Source organism: Zalophus californianus, chromosome 4 (assembly GCF_009762305.2).
Source record: "Zalophus californianus isolate mZalCal1 chromosome 4, mZalCal1.pri.v2, whole genome shotgun sequence".
Lineage (NCBI taxonomy): Eukaryota > Metazoa > Chordata > Mammalia > Carnivora > Otariidae > Zalophus > Zalophus californianus.
In genome coordinates this window covers 190,454,803-190,472,842 of record NC_045598.1, presented here as the reverse complement: position 1 = coordinate 190,472,842, position 18,040 = coordinate 190,454,803, and the positions used below count along the sequence as shown (strand labels likewise).

Genomic DNA, 18,040 nt, shown 5'->3' with positions numbered 1-18,040 from the left:
GTATATTTTGAAATTCAGGGAATGTGAGTCCCCCAACTTTGCTCGTCTTTTTCAAGACTGTATTGTCTCTTCTTGGTCCTTTGCAATTCCACGTGAATTTGAGGCTTGGTGGAGGAGTGCTGACCACACTGACTCCATCTTGCTCGTGCCCACACGATGACCTCCCTCAGGGCTGGTCAATGTAGGGAGGTTAATGCAGGCCCTGTTGGGAGTGTGGGAAGCCTTGTTCTGATCTTCCTTAAAAGTGGTGCACAGATGGCCCCACTTTGGATGACTACACTTTGTTCTTTGCTTATTCAAGGTTCAAACCCTCTGCCCCTCTTACCTCCCAGCCCAATGGTTCACAAGGATTGAGGGGGTGGTTTTCATCTTGCTTTAAGTCAAGAAGTCACAAACAACATTTTTTGTTTTTTTGGATTAAGGAAAAAAACCTCCCACTTTTTGACTGTTGTGAATAACGCTGCTAGGAACATGGTGCACAGATATCTGCTTAAGTCCCTGCTTTCCATTCTTTGGGGTGCACACCCAGACAAGGGCGGCAGCAGCCGCCCCTGTCAGAACCCTACCTACCAGTGGGGCATGAGGGCGCTGACATGTCCACATCCTTGTCAACACTTGTTGTTTTCTGTGTTTTTGACAGTTGCCACCCTAAATGGCATGAGGTATAAATGCATGGTTTTTGAAAGAAAAAAAAACTGGCCTAAGTACTTGTTTTGTGTTACTCAGTAGTCGTCTGCTCCATGCTCCCTCACTCCTTGAAACAGACTCTCCCATGAAATAAATGCAGAGAGTATTGTGAGCTGGAGCCAGCCGTGCCCACATCTAATGTCTGGACACGCGTGGTGCACAGACCCAAACCAGTGTCTGTTACAAGTGCATTTCATTAGACTTCATCAGGGCAAAGACACCAACAACCAATATTTATTGCCTATGATGATGAATTTCCAAAAATGAAAACAAAAGAAAAAATTGATGAGTATTTCACTGATTTTACTCATTGTAAAATGGTACAGGCTTTGACTTAATGTGAAAAGCGTTAAAAAAAAAAAAAAACACACAAAACACTGAGTGGCTCAGTCAGTTGGGGATCAGCCTTCGGCTCCAGTCGTGATCTCGGGGTCCTGGGATTGAGTCTCACGTCGGGCTCCCTGCTCATCAGGGAGTCTGCTTCTCAATCTCCTCCCCACTCATGCTCTCTCTCATTATCTCTGTCTCTCTCTCTCTCTCTCTCTCTCAAATAAATGGATAAAAATCTAAAAAAAAAAAATAGGCTTAGGCAGAAACTAAATTAAAAAAATTAAAAAATAAAATAAATGAATAAATATCGGGACGCCTGGGTGGCTCAGTTGGTTAAGCGTCTGCCTTCGGCTCAGGTCATGATCCCGGGGTCCTGGGATCGAGTCCCGCATCGGGCTCCCTGATCAGCGGAAAGCCTGCTTCTCCCTCTCCCACTCCCCCTGCTTGTGCACGCTCTTTCTCTCTCTCTCTCTGTCAAATAAATAAATAAAATCCTAAAAAAAAAGAAGAAACATGCAAGAGTAATGTTCCAATAAATATGTGAAGTTGAAACAATGAGAAACAAAAATGTTTGTATGACCATGGAGAAAATTCTCACAAAAATAAGCCCAAATGTACACCTGCAACCCAATGCTTATAGCAGCAATGTCCACAATAGCCAAACTATGGAAAGAATCCAGATGTCCATCAACAGATGAATGGGTAAAGAAGAGGTGGTCTGTATATACAATGGATTATTATCAGTCATCAAAAAGAATGAAATCTCGCCATTTGCAATGACGTGGATGGAACTAGAGGGTATTATGCTTAGCGAAATAAGTCAATCAGAGAAAGACAATTGTCACATGATTTCACTCATAATGTGGAAATTAAGAAACAAAACAGAGACTCATAGGGGAAGGGAGGGAAAAATAAAGTAAGATGAAATCAGAGAGGGAGACAAACCGTAAGAGACTCTTAACTGTAGGAAACAAACTGAGGGTTGTTAGAATGGAGGGGGGCGGGGGGGATGGGGTCACTGGGGGATGGGCATGAAGGAGGGCACGTGATGTAATGAGCACTGGGTGTTATACGCAACTGATGAATCACTGAACTCTACCTCGGAAATGAATAATACACTATGTTAATTAACTGAAGTTAAATTAAAAAATAAAAATTTTTAAAAAGCCCAAATGTAATTTTAATAAAAATGACTGTTACAGATGAAAGCATAACGCCAATTTAAAAAAGTTGTAAATAAATTGAGTCTTTTTAATAATATTCCAGCATTCTAAAACGTGAAAGAACTTATGAAATATTGTAAGTTGCTGCTGTAAGAGATGGTAAATGACACTCCACGGGGCTGAGGATTTTAAATTTGAATTGAAATATTTGCTAACATTTTCCGCAATGCCGGTTAATCGTCATATGCAGCCCTCTCACAATGTGGGAATGTGATGTATACAATGCACGGTTCACTTCTGGATCTAAGTACTGCTTTTGGGATTTTATTGACAATTCCAGTTGCTACTCCCTCAGCAAAGCAGTTTCTCCAAATTGAAGCAAAGTAAAAAACAAAAAAGCAAAATCAAAAAACCATAAGGACTTAGGAAAGACTGTCTAATTTGGTGTTATGGTCAACAGAACACAAATTATGTGACAGATTTTGATTATAACAACACCGTTAGTAACTGGTGAAATGAACACAAGAAAAGGAAGTCGTGTGGGATGAATACACAGCAGTTCGGGAAAGAAGGTCTTCAGTGTCTCGGCCACCCCGCGCCCCATCACCAGAGCGCCCAGACACCCGGGGCCGCGCTGACTTCCAGTCATAGCAAAACCCTACCTTCATGGAGAGTTTAAATGGAGTATATTTTCATTGTAAGGTGGTGTCAAGATCGGAGGACTGCGCGCTTTCTATTTACCGGTGTGTGAACAGGGTCGGCTGCGGGAACTACCTGCATTTAGGGGGAAGGCCCGCGGGTCCAGGGCAGACCACTCACCGGAGGGCCCTAAGGACCGGGCAGACCAGTCACGCGGAGGGGGGCGGGGGTCCGAGGGACGGGGCAGGGCTGCCACCGGGGGTCCGAGGGACGCGGCAGGGCTGTCACCGGGGGTCCGAGGGACGGGGCAGGGCTGCCACCGGGGGTCCGAGGGACGCGGCAGGGCTGTCACCGGGGGTCCGAGGGACGCGGCAGGGCTGCCACCGGGGGTCCGAGGGACGCGGCAGGGCTGTCACCGGGGGGCCCGAGGGACGCGGCAGGGCTGTCACCGGGGGGCCCGAGGGACGCGGCAGGGCTGTCACCGGGGGGCCCGAGGGACGCGGCAGGGCTGTCACCGGGGGTCCGAGGGACGGGGCAGGGCTGTCACCGGGGGGCCCGAGGGACGGGGCAGGGCTGTCACCGGGGGTCCGAGGGACGGGGCAGGGCTGTCACCGGGGGGCCCGAGGGACGGGGCAGGGCTGTCACCGGGGGGCCCGAGGGACGGGGCAGGGCTGTCACCGGGGGGCCCGAGGGACGCGGCAGGGCTGTCACAGGGGGTCCGAAGGACCCGTCCCGGACAGCGCGCCGGCCGCCGTCATCCCTTCAGACCCAGCATTGGGAGTCTCAGCCCCGGAGGCCCGCCCGCCGACGGTCGCTGTCCCGGGAGCCGTGGACCAGCGCCTGCTGCTCCCCAGTCCTGAGGCTGCGGAGTCTCAGCGCCGCGAAGCCTCCCCTGCTCTCCCAGCGCCCACCCTCCCCCGCGTGGCGAATGGGGTCTCCTCGCCGCACCCGGAGGCAGCCGCAGCGGGACCTGCCCCGCCGAGGCGGAGCCGCGAGAACTACATTTCCCAGACTGCTGCGCGTTCCCGGACTCCACTTCCCAGCAGCGCCCGGGGCGTCCCCGAGGACTCCTCTTCCCAGAGTGAGGAGGGCAGGCCCGCCGGGGCCCTCCCGGTCCCGCCCCCTCCACCTGGCCACCGCACGCGGCGGGAGACTCTAGCCCTGCCAGAAGCCGCTCTCCGGGCGACGGGCAGGTGGGGCAGGGCGCAGGTGAGACGGCGCCCGGCGCCGAGCGGCCCCGCGGGAAACCCGGCGTGGCGAGCCGGGGCCCAGACCCTGGCTGTTCCCTGACAGCCGGAGAGTCCTGAGGGCTGTCGGGACCCCGAGGGCGTGGAAGGGGAGCCGTGGGCATGGAAGTGGCGTGGGACGAGTCCGAGCAGCGGCGGTGTTTCCTCACCGGCCTGCTGCCGCACTGCCCGCGCGGTCGGGAGCAGCCGATGTCGGGGCGGCATCCCCTCCCGGCCATGCTGCAGCCGGGTCAGAGTCATGCTGCAGGGGCCCAGGCCGATTTTCAGCCCCAGGGATAGACTCCTTAAGGGTGGTGGCGCCCTGAGGCCTGCCCAGTTCTGAGCCGGAAGCGCCGCCTGGCCAGGAGGAACTAGGCTGGCGAAGGCTCTCCTGGACCAGCCGCGGGTGGGCCACCCAACTGCAAACACAGCGCGCTGCCCCTTCCTTGCCTGTGGCATGTGAGCTTTGGCTGGGAGTAACCTTCATGGGCCAGGCGGCCCCAACCCCAAGACTGTCTGCCTCCCCACTTGTCAGCTCGAGATGTGCCATCTGTCCCCTTTCTTGGCCCAGTGTGGGTCTTGGGTTGGGCCTGCAGGGCAGAGCCTGGAACCAGGCTCTCTTGAGGAGGTAGGAGCCCCAAGGCCCCTGAGCGGATCTAGGCAGAGGGCTCCCTAGGGAATGGGGCTGGGAGGGGAAGACTCAGGCCAGCCGGGTCTCTGTGGTCCCCAGCAGGCTCTCTGTCATCCCCAGGGGGTCTCATCCTGTTCCACTTGCCACAGGAAACCCTGGGCTAGCCCGTGGACGGTTGCTGTGGGGTCCAGTGCTGAGGGTAGTGATCCCAAACAGGGGCATCTCCAGGGAGTGGGGTTCCATCTGCCTCCCACCATTTGCCCCGACAGGTGCAGCTACCATGAGTGAGCCTGGGGGGTCAGTACGAATCCTAGTGACAGGTGGATCTGGGCTGGTGGGCAGAGCCATCCAAGAGGTGGTAGCAGATGGAGCTGGGCTGCCTGGAGAGGACTGGGTGTTCGTCTCCTCCAAGGACGCTGATCTCACGTGAGTGGACCCATCCCTGAAGCAAACCCTCCAGACTCAGAGCTCCAGGCCAGCCCTGTCGCTGAGCCTGGTAGCCTCATGTCTGGGTCTTTCCCTCCAGGTGGCTGGCCTGGCTTGGGTGTGTGCAGCTCTGCTTCTAGGCAAACATCCTTGCACCTGTTCCTGGAAGCCCACACCTTCATAACAGCCAGTGCCTGAACTGGCCACTTTCCTTTTTGGCAGCCCCTCCTGCCATCAGCCCTGCCCCCTGCCACCAGCACCCCAACCCCAGGGTGCTAGTTCCTTCCCTCAGGCCTCCAGGGGGCCTCTGATGGCCTGGCTCCTCCCAGGGACGCCGCACAGACCCGAGCCCTGTTTGAAAAGGTCCGGCCCACCCATGTCATCCACCTTGCTGCAATGGTGGGGGGCCTGTTCCGGAATATCAAATACAACCTGGACTTCTGGGTAAGTGAGAGGGCCCCATGGAGCACTAGGAACTTCTTGGTAGTCTCCCCATGCTTATGTTTTGGCCCCAGGAAGTCCCTGAGGGTCACACTTGGCACAGCCTGGTGGGGGCAGTCCCTGTGGAGTCCCCAATGATCCACACTTGCTTGGTAGGTCGATGGGCATGCAGGTGAGCCTGGGGGCATTTGGCTCAATAGGAAAAGCCATGGAGCTGACCGGGGGGTTGGGGGAACTGAAAGAAGCCAGTATTTGCTGTTTGACCTAGGTAGGATTGGTTCCTACCCCCTGAGCCCTCTGGGCTTCTAGACCCTCCTGCTCCCGGACCTCTCTGGTCCAGCTGCACTGAACCAGGCCCACCACGCACTCTGGGGTGCAGAGGTGTGAGCTGGGCTCTGGGTCTGAGGCATCTAGCCTGGGGGCGTGAGCTATGGTGGAAGGGGCAGGAAGAGAGCCTATAGCCCTGCTCCTGCCAGGCTGTGCCCCTGAGGGTTGGCCCCACCATCTCTAGGCATCTGGTCTTGGTGTGATTCAGCCCTGCATCGGGCACAGGGATGGCAGAGGCTCAGATTAGATTCTGCCCAAAGCCCCTGTCACCCCAGGGCTCTTCTTGTCTCAGTAGAGCAGTCTTCCCAGAGGGCTGCCTAGTGGCCATCTCCCCCACTCCTAAGAGTGGTGCAAATGCCCCGTTTCCTCCCAGGATCCAGAGAAAGTGGCGTCTAGGGAGCAGTAGGGCTGGTGGCTTCCCTGCTACTGGGTGGTATAGTTGGGTAGGCCCCTCTGGGGTAGGGGAACGGAGGGGCCCCTTCGTTGCCCCAGGGCCAGATGGGGCCTGCCCTCGCAGCCTGTGTGGGTGAGGTCCAGCCGGGAGCTAGGGGGTGCGGTCCTGTCCTCCGGCGCTCCCTCCCAGAGCCCAGGGGTGGGGCAGGGGTAGAAGGACTGCCTTCCATGGTTTCTGGAAGGTCTATGCTGGGAGGTTTTGCCTTGTCCCAGGAAGCAGTTAGGATAAACTGGCTCAGGTGCTGCCCTCGTGGGAGGGGCCGGAGTGTGTCCTGCTTCTGTCCCTGGAGGGGCAGGTAAGGACTGGACTCCTGCCTGGAGGGGCTTGAATCTGCCCTCCCGCCCACGCCAGAGGAAAAACGTGCACATCAACGACAACGTCCTGCACTCGGCCTTCGAGGTGGGCGTGCGTAAGGTGGTTTCCTGCCTGTCTACCTGTATCTTCCCGGACAAGACCACCTATCCTATCGATGAGACTATGGTGAGGGCGGGGCCCGACGGGGGCGGGGCCCGACGGGGGCGGGGCCAGGAAAGCAAAGGCCTCCTCTGCTCTCCTAGATCCACGAAGGGCCACCGCACAGCAGCAATTTTGGCTACTCCTATGCCAAGAGGATGATCGACGTGCAGAACAGGTACTCCGCCCGCGTGCCCAGCCGAGACCCGACAGGAAAAGGGAGGAGGGCCCAGAGGGTTCCCCCGCAGGGCTCCCGCACTTCATGGCCCCTCTTTGCGGGCCTCCGGTTTTTCCATCCATGAGGCCAGGGTGGGTGCGGTGGGTCTGTGGTCCCAGGGCAAGGGCCGGAAGAGACGCTGGGACTTTGCAGGGCCTACTTCCAGCAACATGGCTGCACTTTCACCGCTGTCATCCCCACTAACGTCTTTGGGCCCCACGACAACTTCAACATTGAGGATGGCCACGTGCTGCCTGGCCTCATCCACAAGGTGCACCTGGCCAAGAGTGAGTGCCTGCTTGTGGGGCCCCAGGGCCTCAGCTGGGAGGAGGGGTGGTGGCTGGCACAGCACCCCCCACAGCTGCCCCCTCCCTAAATCTGCAGGCAGCGGCTCCGCCCTGACGGTGTGGGGCACCGGAAAGCCACGGAGGCAGTTCATCTACTCACTGGTTGGTGCCTAGCTCTCCACCCAAACGTTTCCTAGCCTGCCATGCTGCTTGTGGGAAGGCGGTAGCCTGAGGGAGCCTGGTAAAAGAGCTGGGGTCCAGGCTGAGCCTCTGGAGGAGCAGTCACTGGTCCTCACTGGGTCCCTGTAGGCACCTGGCCTCATGGGAGTCGCCAGGTGCAGCACTGAGCTCAGTGAGAGACACAACTCTCTGCTGGGCTGAGCTGGCTAAGAGCTGCCCAAAGGGAGAGACTTCTGGCTCTGATGGAGCCCGGGCTGTGCCCTCACTGAGCAGGGGCACTTAGGAGGGGTGGCCTGTGGCCCCATGTGGCTGTAACTTGTGGCCTTTGACCCTTTTTGATTTCTAGGACCTGGCCCGGCTCTTTGTCTGGGTCCTGCGGGAGTACAATGAGGTGGAGCCCATCATCCTATCAGGTGGGCACCCTTTGGCCTCACTGCCACTAAAGCAGGACCAAACCCGTGTCTGTCCTGAGAACAGCTAGGTGGGGAGTGACAGTATTGTGGGGGGGCTGGGTGACAGCAAGGCCAGGCAGAGGAGGCCTGACCTGGCTGTTGGGACCCCGCTCCCCACAGTGGGCGAGGAGGATGAGGTCTCTATCCAGGAGGCAGCTGAAGCCGTGGTGGAGGCCATGGACTTCCATGGGGAGGTCACCGTATCCTTTGGCTCTGACGCACCCAAGATGGCTCTCCCCCTGGCAACTGGAGAGAGGAGGGGTGGTGCTCCCCCTGGGAAAGGCAGAAGAGGTTCAAGGGCAGGCAGGGGCGGGGGGTACCCCTTCTGCTGTGGCCTTGACCAGGCACCTAGTTTGATACAACCAAGTCAGATGGGCAGTTTAAGAAGACGGCCAGTAACAGCAAGCTTCGGACCTACCTGCCCGACTTCCGGTTTACACCCTTCAAGCAGGGTGAGCCCCTGGTCCTCCCATGGCTCTCCCACCCCATCCCGCCAGACCTCCTATCCCCTCCTTCCTGGCTTCGGCTTCTCTACTTCAAGCTGCGGACACCCTTAGGGTTTGGCGTCCAAACCTTTATCGGGGAGGAAGGACACAGAAGGGGTGACTGCATGTGTCGCTGGGGCCTCTGCCCTCCCCATCTCCTCCAGTGGAGGTCAGTGCAGCCCCAGCCCTCACCTGCCACCACCTGTTACCCGCCCACCTCTGCAGCTGTGAAGGAGACTTGTGCCTGGTTCACCCACAACTACGAACAGGCCCGGAAGTGAAGCACAGTGTGGGAGCAGGCGCGGGCTGCCCCCAGGGCCCCGGAGGCACCACCCTCAGACCCTGCAGGAGCGGAGGGCACTGCCCAGCAATCTGGGCCCACGTTCTCCCCTCCACCAGGGTGGCTCTGGGCAGCCGTGCAGTGGGGTCACCATTGATGTCTGTCCTCAGGGAAACCAAGGCCTGGCCAGGCTCTCCCAGCACCTTGCTCCCCAACACCAGTCCCAGGGTCCCAAGTGTGTCCCCTTTGATCCTGCTCTCCCACTCCCTGGGAGCTAATAAAGTCCGTTTTCCCAGGCCTGGCCCCAAAAGCTCTGTGCCAGCCATTCCTCCTCCTCACCCCACCCCAACACACACACAGCCCCTGTCTCCCTGAGCCTGGCTAACCCCAAGACCTACCGCTCACCTGCTGACTGCTCAGCTCTGGAGAGACACTGGGCAGGGTGGCTCACTGTCCCTGGAGTGGAAGGGCAGCAGCGGCTGGCCAAGTGGGTGTGCAGGTGAGGAGCAGGCAGGCTGCAGGGTAGAGGCGGTGGACAGTCAGTCGGTGGGGATGCAGGGCAGGGTACCTGTAACAGTCCCAGAGGGTGGTGTGGGCTCAGCTTAGCCTCTCCGCATGAGATCATATGCAGGCCTGGGTGACCTGAACTCCCTGGGCCTACCTGTCAGCACGTCGACTTTGCAGGACAAAGCTGGTCCTGGATTTGGACAGGCTGAGTAGGTAGGCATGTGGATGGATCCAAGGGGAGGGTGGTGACCCCAGGAGACAGCTGTACCAGGCCTGGCCCCTCACCTCCCTGGCCCTCAGGTGGCAGCCTGTGGTGGGGCCTGGCCTGCCTTTCTCCCCTGGACAGTAACAAGTGTCACAAAGGAGGGCCTGCTGGGCCTGGTGGGTAGGGGTGAGCAGCACAGACCTCCCCATTCTCAGCAGGAATCCAGCCAAGTCCCCAGGGCGGCCACGCAGTGCTGGGGTGTGGACCCAGGAGTGCCCAACTCCAAAGCCCTGAGATACCTTCCCTGGCTTCAGGCCGGCCCTCCTCTCAGGTCACCTCTCTTCTGGGTCACCCTTCATCATCCTCATGCTGGTGGCTCCCAGCTTTCTTCTGACCCCAAAAGTGCCTGGCGTCATGTTAATTCTTTCCTCTGTTCAGGCAGTATTGGCTGTCTTCCTTGTGCCAGGCACGGCTTCCCACCTCTGTCCCTGTGCCCAGCTGCACCCACCCTCTTCCCCCAGCAAGCTGCAGTGTTTACCCCCCAGGGCTCTCCCCCCCCCCCCCGTGGGCTGCAGTGTTTACCCCCCCCCAGGGAGCCACAGTGTTTATCCCCCCAGGGCCCTCCCCCAGGGAGCTGCAGTGTTTACCCCCCAGGGCCCTCCCCCAGGGAGCTGCAGTGTTTACCCCCCCCAGGGCCCTCCCCCAGGGAGCCACAGTGTTTATCCCCCCAGGGCTTTCCCCCAGGGAGCTGCAGTGTTTACCCCCAAGGGCCTTCCCCAAGGGAGCTGCAGTGTTTACCCCCCAGGGCTCCTCTGGGGCTGGCCCAGGACCTTCCCGTCAGAGCCTCCCCCACCGTTTTGGCCTCAACTGATGTGTTGCTTTCTCTGAGTGCCCACTCTGCTGCAGAATTCCTGTGCACTTCTCTGGGAATGCCCGGAGCCTCTCCCTCCCCTAGGACTTGGAGCTCTAGGACCTGGGTCAGCCTTCACTGTGTGTTCTTTGGGCTCCAGCCCTCTGTGAATGAAGGCTCTGCTCATGTCAGGGTTCAGGGAGGGGGTGGTGCCACAGTCAGCCATGTGAAAACATGCGGAGGGAGGCCCAGCCTAGGAGAGAGGCCTGGACACACCTGGCGGGACATAGATCGTGGCTGTGTGTCCTGATGAGCCACCCTCTACTGCTGTGAGTATGTGTGTGTGTTTACTGCCGAGGGGCCGTGTCCCCAGCCAGAATGCAGGTCCTCCAAGTGCAGGTTCCGCTGCCTATACTCTGCTGCTGTATGGCCTTCATCACCTGCCCTGCTCATCACCCGCCCAGAGCAGGGCCCACATGCTGTGGGGGCAGTGTTGAATGAATGAGGGGATTTTATTGTTGAAGAGCTTAGACTGTGTCAAAGTAGAGTTTAGAATAACAAAACATTTTTTAAATGCAATCTAAAAAAAAAAAAAAACTACAATCTTAGATCTTCAAGCCTTATTCCTGTGTCAATTAAAAATTAAAGTACTCCCACCCCTCCCCTCCCCTCCCCTCATTTCAAACATGGCCCCTTGCCACAGCCAAGCGCTCCATCCGCACCCCCCACGCCCCTGGGACCAACAAGATGGACCAGGTCTCCGCTGGGGACCCAGGCCTCAGGAAGGCCTCTCCTGCCTTCTCGCAGCAGCCTGGGAGGCCCAGGAAAACCAGGATCCAGGCTGGCTGGAGGAGCTCCTCTAATCCAGTAAAGCGACAGGCCCCTGCTCACACATTTCACTGGCCGTGCCCACGTTATGCTGTCACCCGGACCCGCTGCAGCTTGGAGAGGGGCTGACAACAAGCCCCGACCAGGCAACCCTGCCCTCCGCACCTGAGTCCGCTCACAGGCTCCAGAGAACCAGGGCGCCCTGAGGACGCGGCTCCCACCCAGGGAAACCGGCCTAAGGCTGGCAGGGCTCCGCTCCCCAGCTCCTGACGTCCTGATGGTGGGCCAGGGTCCGGACCTTGCCTGCCCCGGTCTTGCATCAGAATCAGGGCGGATGATTCCTCCTGGAAGCTAAGCTGCCCAGCGGCCACCCGCCAGTGCTTTCCCGGACTCTGCAGCGTCCCCGCGAGGGACACCCACCAGGCACGCTCCAGGGCGCAGACCTCCGGGACAGAGTCAGAGGAACCCCACCCTTTCCGACCCTTCGCCTTTGAGTGGAGTCTCTCAAGCTGCCTTCTCGCCTCCCGCACAGGTGCCACATCCTCGGCCAGCAGTGCTGCACCGCGAGGAGTATAGGGTGCCCCGCCCCACGCGGCGCCACGCGGTGCCTCGCTCTCTCGGGCCAATGAGCAGCGGCGGGGAGGGACTAGAGCGCGGCGCCCGGAAGGGAGTGGGCGGGGCGTAAAGTCACGGTAGCCAATCGACGATGACGGGGGCGGGGCGGCGTAGCCCAATTGGCGGGGCCGAGGGCGTGGGGCGGGGCAAGGCCAGGCCCGGCCGTGGCGAGATGGCGGCGGCGGCGACGCAGGGGATGGAGCCGCTTCGCGTGGGCTTCGTGGGCGCGGGACGTATGGCGGAGGCCATCGCGCAGGGCTTCATCCGAGCAGGTGGGGCGCCGCGGGTGTGGGGCGCGTGGGTCCCCGGGTCTCGGAGCCAGCGGGCGTCCGATGCGCGCCCGGTGTGCGAGGGAAGGGTTCACCTGTGCGCTGCTCACCTGCCTGGAGGGATGCATCCCGCAGAGCCCCTGGGCGAGGAGCGAGGACCACAAGGGAGCCCTCCGCGCGGGGTCCTCAGGGTGCAGCGGGGCCGGCCGGGCGGGCGTGGGCAAGGGCGGATCGCGGACGCTGCCCCTGCGGACTCCGCTCTCAGCACAGCAGCGAGGTGTGTGCGTGGGTGGCGTAGAGCTGGTTGTCCCCGCACGGGCCATGAGCCACGTGGGGCCACAGAGCGCCTGAGATGTGCTGCGAGTTTGTAGAATAAAATCTGTGTCGGGTTTGGAAGATGTAACACACACAAAAAACGAAAAAGTAACATATTTGAGTAATTTTTAGTGCTGATGAAAACCAGTATTTGGAAGAGTAGTATTTTGTTTACACCGGGTTAAATAAAATGTATTAGAGTTAACTTTATCTTTCTCTTTTACTTGCTTAATGTGACTACTAGAAAATGTGAAGTTAAGTATTTGGTTCCGGTGATATTTCCCTGGACAGCACTACCTTAGAGCCTGGAATCTCCCACTAACTTCTGGTCTGCTGCCTGGGTCGTGTGGGTTGACCTTTGAGACTCCGATTCTGTTTCCTCCTTCTGTGCCAGCTCCACTGCAGTGGCAGGCTGCAGGTTTTCTCCACGTGGGCACTGTGGTTGTTTGGGTTGGGATAATTCTCCATCCTTCACATTGTAGGGTGTTTAGCCACTTTCCTGGTCTCTCCCCACTAGATGTTAGTAGCATCCCCCAATTATGACAGCCAAAGCTGTCTCCAGAGGTTACCACATGTCCCCTGGGGTAGGAGGGCAAAAACTTCCCAGGTGGAGAACCACTGGTTTATTGCAAGACAGGGCAGTGCTGTCCTGGTCTTACTCCACGGGTTTTAGAAACCTTTACGTGCGAGTTAGGGGCTGGCTTTCTGTCTTCAGCCTCAGTCAAGGTTCAGAAGGGTCAGAATCATCAGAACATAGCTGAGTGCACGTCTCAGGTGTTTTACCTGTAGAACCTGGCAGTACCGCCTTCCTGCCAGGGCTGTACGGGTTCAGTATTGAACACAGTACTGGTGTGTGTAGGCATGCGTGGTGGTGTCACTGTCATGACTGACTGGCTCTGTGTTCAGGTTGTGAGGTGCAGTTCTGCCTTCCTGTTAGACCTTACAGAAACTTATTTCCCAGCCCTGTACGCCACAGATGCAGATGATTTCTACCCAATGGGCTCTTAGCCTCTGCTTGGACATCCCAGCACAGACGTACCCCCAACACCCAGGGAAGCTCAGCCCCTATTGGGCCCCCCTCCCCATCGTGCCCCCTCCTCCAATCTAGCCTTCCTGTCCCCGGAGGCTGTGTACTCATGAGACTAGGCAAGCTCCACGCCCCTGCATCTAGCCCCCCGTGGACTCAGCAGCAGCAGGCGGGTGGTGATGACTGACAAGCAGGATAGAATGGAGCTGAACGCCTGGTCCTGGGTGCACCGAACGCCCCTGCCAGGCCCTTGGGTTCTCACAGAGTGTCAGGCCAGCTAGGAGCCAGCGTGGCTGAGCATGAGAGGCCCGGCAGGAAGGGGCAGGCCAGGCTGGTTCCTGCTCTCCCGTCCTTCCACCCCACCTCCTCACAAACCCTTCTGCTTTTGTTTTTCTCTCCAGGAAAAGTAGAAGCTCAGCACATCCTGGCCAGTGCACCAACTGACAGGAACCTCTGTCACTTCCAGGTGAGCTGGGCCCCAGCTCTCCTGAGTTGAGGCTTTTCTGGGGGGCTCATGGTGGCTCTTGGCCCCTGTCCCTCTGAGACAGTTCTTGGGGCCAGGGAAGTGGTGCTTAGTTAGCGAAACTTTTGAGATGGGCTGGGCTGGGGAAGGGGAGGTCAGAGACCAGAAGGAAAGCCACGGTTGGGAAGGGCTAAAGCCGAGTGAAGGGGGGGTGTGTCTGTGCGCGTGTGCGTGCGCTCATGTCAGTGCACGTGTGTACACGTGTGTTGGGGCAGAGGTGGTGGTGGGCACTCCCTGGGTTCAGGGGGCGCAAGGAAGTGCTGACATCAGGCGTCCTGCGAGGTGCAGCGTTGGTCCTGAGCAAGAATGGATGGTCTGGGTGAGTCTGGGCTTTGGGAGTGGGGGTGGTGCAGGCATTTGCAATGTGAGGGACCCCTGGGGACCCCTGCGGATGCAGGGTGGCCTCCAGCAGGAAGGGCCATGGTCTGGGAGGCTGTCCCCCATTTACCCCAGCCCTGATCCCACTGTCCCTACTGCAGGCTCTGGGCTGCCGGACCACCCACTGCAACCGGGAGGTTCTGCAAAGCTGCTTGCTGGTCTTTTTCGCTACCAAGCCTCATGTCCTGCCCACTGTCCTGGCCGAGGTGGCCCCTGTGGTAACCGCTAAGCACATCTTGGTGTCTGTGGCTGCTGGGGTCTCTCTGAGCACCCTGGAAGAGGTGAGTGGCCTGTGGGGGTCATGTGGGAGCTGAGCCTCTGACCTCAGAGCCCATTCTGCTGGTCAGAACTTCCCACCCTTTGCCATCCCAGACTGGTGCCAGTGTGGGTTTAGCCCTTTAGGAAGGTGGGATGGGTGAAACCTGTGACAGACAGCCTCCCAGACCAACCCGAGCCTGAAGAGGTGGCCAGGTGACCAAGGGGGCTGGGGCTTAGGTTCCTGCTAGCACCCTAGCCAGGACACGGGCGGGGAGGGAGCCCACAGTTAGTTGGCTGAGGCCTGGGTCTGCCTGACGGGGCCAATCCCACATGATCCCTGATTCCAGCTTCTCTCTGACCAGCTGCTACCCCCAACTGCACGGGTGCTGCGGGTCTCACCCAACCTGCCCTGCATGGTTCAGGAGGGGGCCATGGTGATGGCACGGGGCCGCTACGCCGGAAGCAGCGAGGCCAAGCTCCTGCAGACCCTGCTGGAGGCCTGTGGGCAGTGCGAGGAGGTGCCTGAGGCCCACGTGGACATCCACACCGGCCTCAGCGGCAGCGGCGTGGCCTTCGTGAGTGTTGTCTCATCCCCCACCCCCAGGCCAGCCCTTGGCAAAGCGGAGACTTCTCAAGTCCCTGCAATGACCCCAGCCTTTGGGATTCGATGACTTGGTTCCTGGGCTGCCTGTGAGCTCTACTCTCTGCTGCGTCGTTGCCTTCCTGGGCCTTTGTCCAGTCAGACCCCTGGGCTCAAGCCCCAGCCCTAGGTCCTACACTGGTGGCCAGTGCTCTGGGCCGTGTTCCTGAAGGTTCCGAGCTTTCTCCAGACCGGGTGCTATGTGCAGGAGAGTGTTGGCTTTGACAGTCTCCACCCCCACTGCTACAGGTGTGTGCCTTCTCTGAGGCCCTGGCCGAAGGTGCCATCAAGATGGGCATGCCGAGTGGCCTAGCCCACCGCATTGCGGCTCAGACCCTGCTGGTGAGTGAGGACAGCCCCCGCGGGGTCGTGTGAAAAGGGATGGGCTGCTATGTCTCCCAGGAGCAGTGGGAAGGGGGACAGCAGGCCCAAGAAGCCTGGACGAAGATCTGGGATGGGGGTGGGGGGTGGACCCATGATGAAGCAGGCTACATGGGGCTGAGCTGGAGAAGGGGCTGCCCGCTTCCCTTGAGTCACCCCCAGGGTCCCTCTCCCCAGGGGACAGCTAAGATGTTGCAGCAGAAGGGGCAGCACCCAGCTCAGCTGCGGACAGACGTGTGCACCCCGGGCGGCACCACCATCTACGGGCTCCACGCCCTTGAGCAGGGTGGGCTTCGGGCTGCCGCCATGAGTGCCGTAGAGGCTGCCACCTCCCGGGCCAGGGAGCTCAGCGGGAAGTAGGGAACGGGCATGGGCTGTGGGCTGCCCCCAGTCCCTCCTTCCTTGCCCCTTCCCCAGGACTGCAGCTCCCCCACCATGCAGGAGCCTCCTGGCTGCCCCCCGACCTCCACACGAGGAAATGAGGGACAGGCCTGGAGGGTTTCACAGGCAGGGGATCCCCTCACCATGGGAACTTCCCCCCCACCCACCGCAGGGCAGAAGGCACCATGGCAGTGGCCCACCATCAGGTCTCGGGATGTGCTGGCCAGCTGCCCCGTGTGCTCAGCTGGGTGGGTTGAGGGCAGGAGCAGGGCTGCTGCTGGAGCATCTGGGTAGGCCCTTCCGACAGCTGTCTGACTGCAGCCGGTTCGGGAGCGGGGGCTAGGGGGTACCCGGACACTGCACAAGAGACCGGCTCCTCCTCCTCAGTGAAGCCAGCACCGGTAGGCCCCCACAACGGTCTTGTCCTCGGGTTGACCTGCCATGGCGGGGGGCGTCACCCACAGGGAGCTAGCCCCTGAGAAAACAATGGGGTTGGCTGCCCTTTGCTCTTTTTCTGGCTCGGGAGGAGCTGCACCGGTCCTTCCCTTGGGGAGCCCCCATGAACAGAGCCCTGGGTGGGTGGGCCGCAGTGCTGATCAGCAGCAGGCCAGTGCAGGGAGGCTGGGCCTAGCTGGCTGCGGAACAGGGACTTGGCTTTAGCTGGGTGTGGACCCCCTTCCCCAGCTAAGCTGGCAAGTGGCAGGTGGAGCCGGCCCTGATGACCGTTCCCTGGGTTGTCCTGGAGGGTCTCCTGGCCTGGCCTCTGACTGCAGGACATGGCTCTTTGGCACATCCCTGGCCAGCAAAGCCAGGAACTTGGGTCCCCCACCAAGGCCATGGGGCCTTTGGGTGGAGGGTGGGCTGCCTGCCTCTTTCCCCCCACACTGCCCCCGAGACTCCTGGAGCCTCCCCAACCCACAAAGGCCCCGGAGTGCTGGAGCTCCCCTCACTTCCACCCGGTGGCCTACCGAGACTGGGCCAGCCACAAAGTGGAGCAAATTGCCTCCAGTTTACCAGCTGAGACTTGAAGCAAACCAGCCCTATCTGTACGTGGCTGATAGCACCCCCACAGCAGTGCTCCCCTGCTCACGCTCCTGTCCTCCATCCCTAGCCTTCAGCCTGTCCTCCCACGCACATCCCCAGACCTGCTGCCCCCCTACCCCATGGTCCTTCCTTGGCCAACTGGCCCTTCCTCCGGTTAGAAGGGTCAGCCCGAGGCCATTTCCACACCTGAGTGATCTGTGAGATGGGAATAAAGGCGCTGTCTGCTAGCACCGAGTGACCGATGTCTAGGCTGATAAAGCAGATTGCAAGGGCCTGGAAGTACATCTGAGCTGAAGCTTGAGACCTGGGAGCAGGTGGTTTGGGGGCAGAGGTCACCCACCCTGGCTGTATGGCACCAGCATCTGAAAGCTCTGCACGGGTACAGTCTTTGGCTTCCTCCCTAGCCCAACCTCTTCCTCCAGTGTACGTTGGTGGGTTCAGCGATGCGTCTTCCCATACAGTCTCCGAGAACCTGGGCGGGTTGGCTTGTGGAGCAGAAGACGCACCTCCGGCCGGCCCTGCCGTGAGCGGGCCACTTGCGGAATCAGAGGCGCCTCAGTGAGCCCCCAGCCCAGCTGGAAGGGCAGCCGTGCCTCAGGTGGTGATGGGCCTGGACAGGAGTAGTGAGAGTGGCTTTGGGGCTCAGGGCTGCAGCATGATCATCGGCCGGTCACGACTCACCTTCTAGCACAATGCTCAGATTACTTTTTCAAAAGACCGGTGGACGGAATTTTTCATCAGTGTTTATATCTTCCTTACGTTTTCAAATTATGAGGTGTTCTAGATCTAAGCATTGGGTCAAAAATTACAAAATTAAGACCTCAAAAGTACCTGGTTGGCTGAGGCAGTAAAGCATGAAATTTGGTCCTTGGGGTCATGAGTTCAACTGCACGTTTGGTGTAGAGATTATTTTAAATAAGTAGAATATCTGCCAAAATCCAAAAAAATATACTAAAATAAGACTTTAGAACAGGGATGCGTATGAAGTTGACACGAACCTTTATTATAAAGCACGTTGGGCCCACCTGACTGGGTGAATTCCCCCCTCAAGGATGGGTGTGAAAAGGTTCCTCAATAGAGCATGCACCCCAAAAGCCCATGGTCCTCAAGGACACGCCCCTGGAGTCAAGGCTAGCCTGTG

General features: G+C 59.1%; 2 protein-coding genes across 6 annotated transcripts; both read left to right on the top strand.

The window, feature by feature from the left end:
- Positions 1-3,875: 3,875 nt before the first annotated feature.
- On the top strand, positions 3,876-8,975 carry GFUS (GDP-L-fucose synthase). Of its 2 annotated transcripts, none has more exons than XM_027606164.1 (11): positions 3,876-4,028; positions 4,946-5,102; positions 5,432-5,546; positions 6,676-6,804; positions 6,882-6,955; positions 7,148-7,281; positions 7,379-7,443; positions 7,808-7,874; positions 8,034-8,113; positions 8,266-8,365; positions 8,624-8,975. In XM_027606164.1, exons 2-11 carry the CDS (start codon positions 4,957-4,959, stop codon positions 8,677-8,679), a joined length of 966 nt encoding a protein of 321 aa, XP_027461965.1. In that variant the 5' UTR covers positions 3,876-4,028; positions 4,946-4,956; the 3' UTR covers positions 8,680-8,975. The 2 variants fall into 2 exon arrangements, with proteins under 2 accessions (XP_027461965.1, XP_027461971.1); XM_027606170.1 differs by having other exon boundaries at positions 5,395-5,546.
- Positions 8,976-9,112: 137 nt separating this feature from the next.
- PYCR3 (pyrroline-5-carboxylate reductase 3) lies at positions 9,113-17,777 on the top strand. 4 transcript variants are annotated; one of them, XM_027606200.2, is made up of 6 exons: positions 9,113-11,955; positions 13,696-13,760; positions 14,297-14,476; positions 14,801-15,028; positions 15,343-15,435; positions 17,304-17,777. In XM_027606200.2, the coding sequence occupies exons 1-6, from the start codon at positions 11,775-11,777 to the stop codon at positions 17,424-17,426; spliced, it is 870 nt and encodes a 289-aa protein (XP_027462001.1). In that variant the 5' UTR covers positions 9,113-11,774; the 3' UTR covers positions 17,427-17,777. The 4 variants fall into 4 exon arrangements, with proteins under 4 accessions (XP_027462001.1, XP_027462009.1, XP_027461983.1 ...); XM_027606208.2 differs by lacking the exon at positions 17,304-17,777 and adding an exon at positions 15,652-17,276 and having other exon boundaries at positions 14,876-15,028; XM_027606182.2 differs by lacking the exon at positions 17,304-17,777 and adding an exon at positions 15,652-17,276.
- The last annotated feature ends 263 nt before the right edge of the window (positions 17,778-18,040 follow it).

Bases quoted from the DNA above. Each gene is read 5' to 3' on its own strand.
- PYCR3 (XM_027606182.2), top strand. From the start codon at position 11,775: ATGACGGGGGCGGGGCGGCGTAGCCCAATTGGCGGGGCCGAGGGCGTG. The intron at 11,956-13,695 runs GTGGGGCGCCGC...TTTTCTCTCCAG, and splicing joins GCAGGGCTTCATCCGAGCAG to GAAAAGTAGAAGCTCAGCAC. The intron at 13,761-14,296 runs GTGAGCTGGGCC...TCCCTACTGCAG, and splicing joins GGAACCTCTGTCACTTCCAG to GCTCTGGGCTGCCGGACCAC.
- GFUS (XM_027606164.1), top strand. From the start codon at position 4,957: ATGAGTGAGCCTGGGGGGTCAGTACGAATCCTAGTGACAGGTGGATCT. The intron at 5,547-6,675 runs GTAAGTGAGAGG...CGCCCACGCCAG, and splicing joins AATACAACCTGGACTTCTGG to AGGAAAAACGTGCACATCAA. The intron at 8,114-8,265 runs GTATCCTTTGGC...CCAGGCACCTAG, and splicing joins ACTTCCATGGGGAGGTCACC to TTTGATACAACCAAGTCAGA.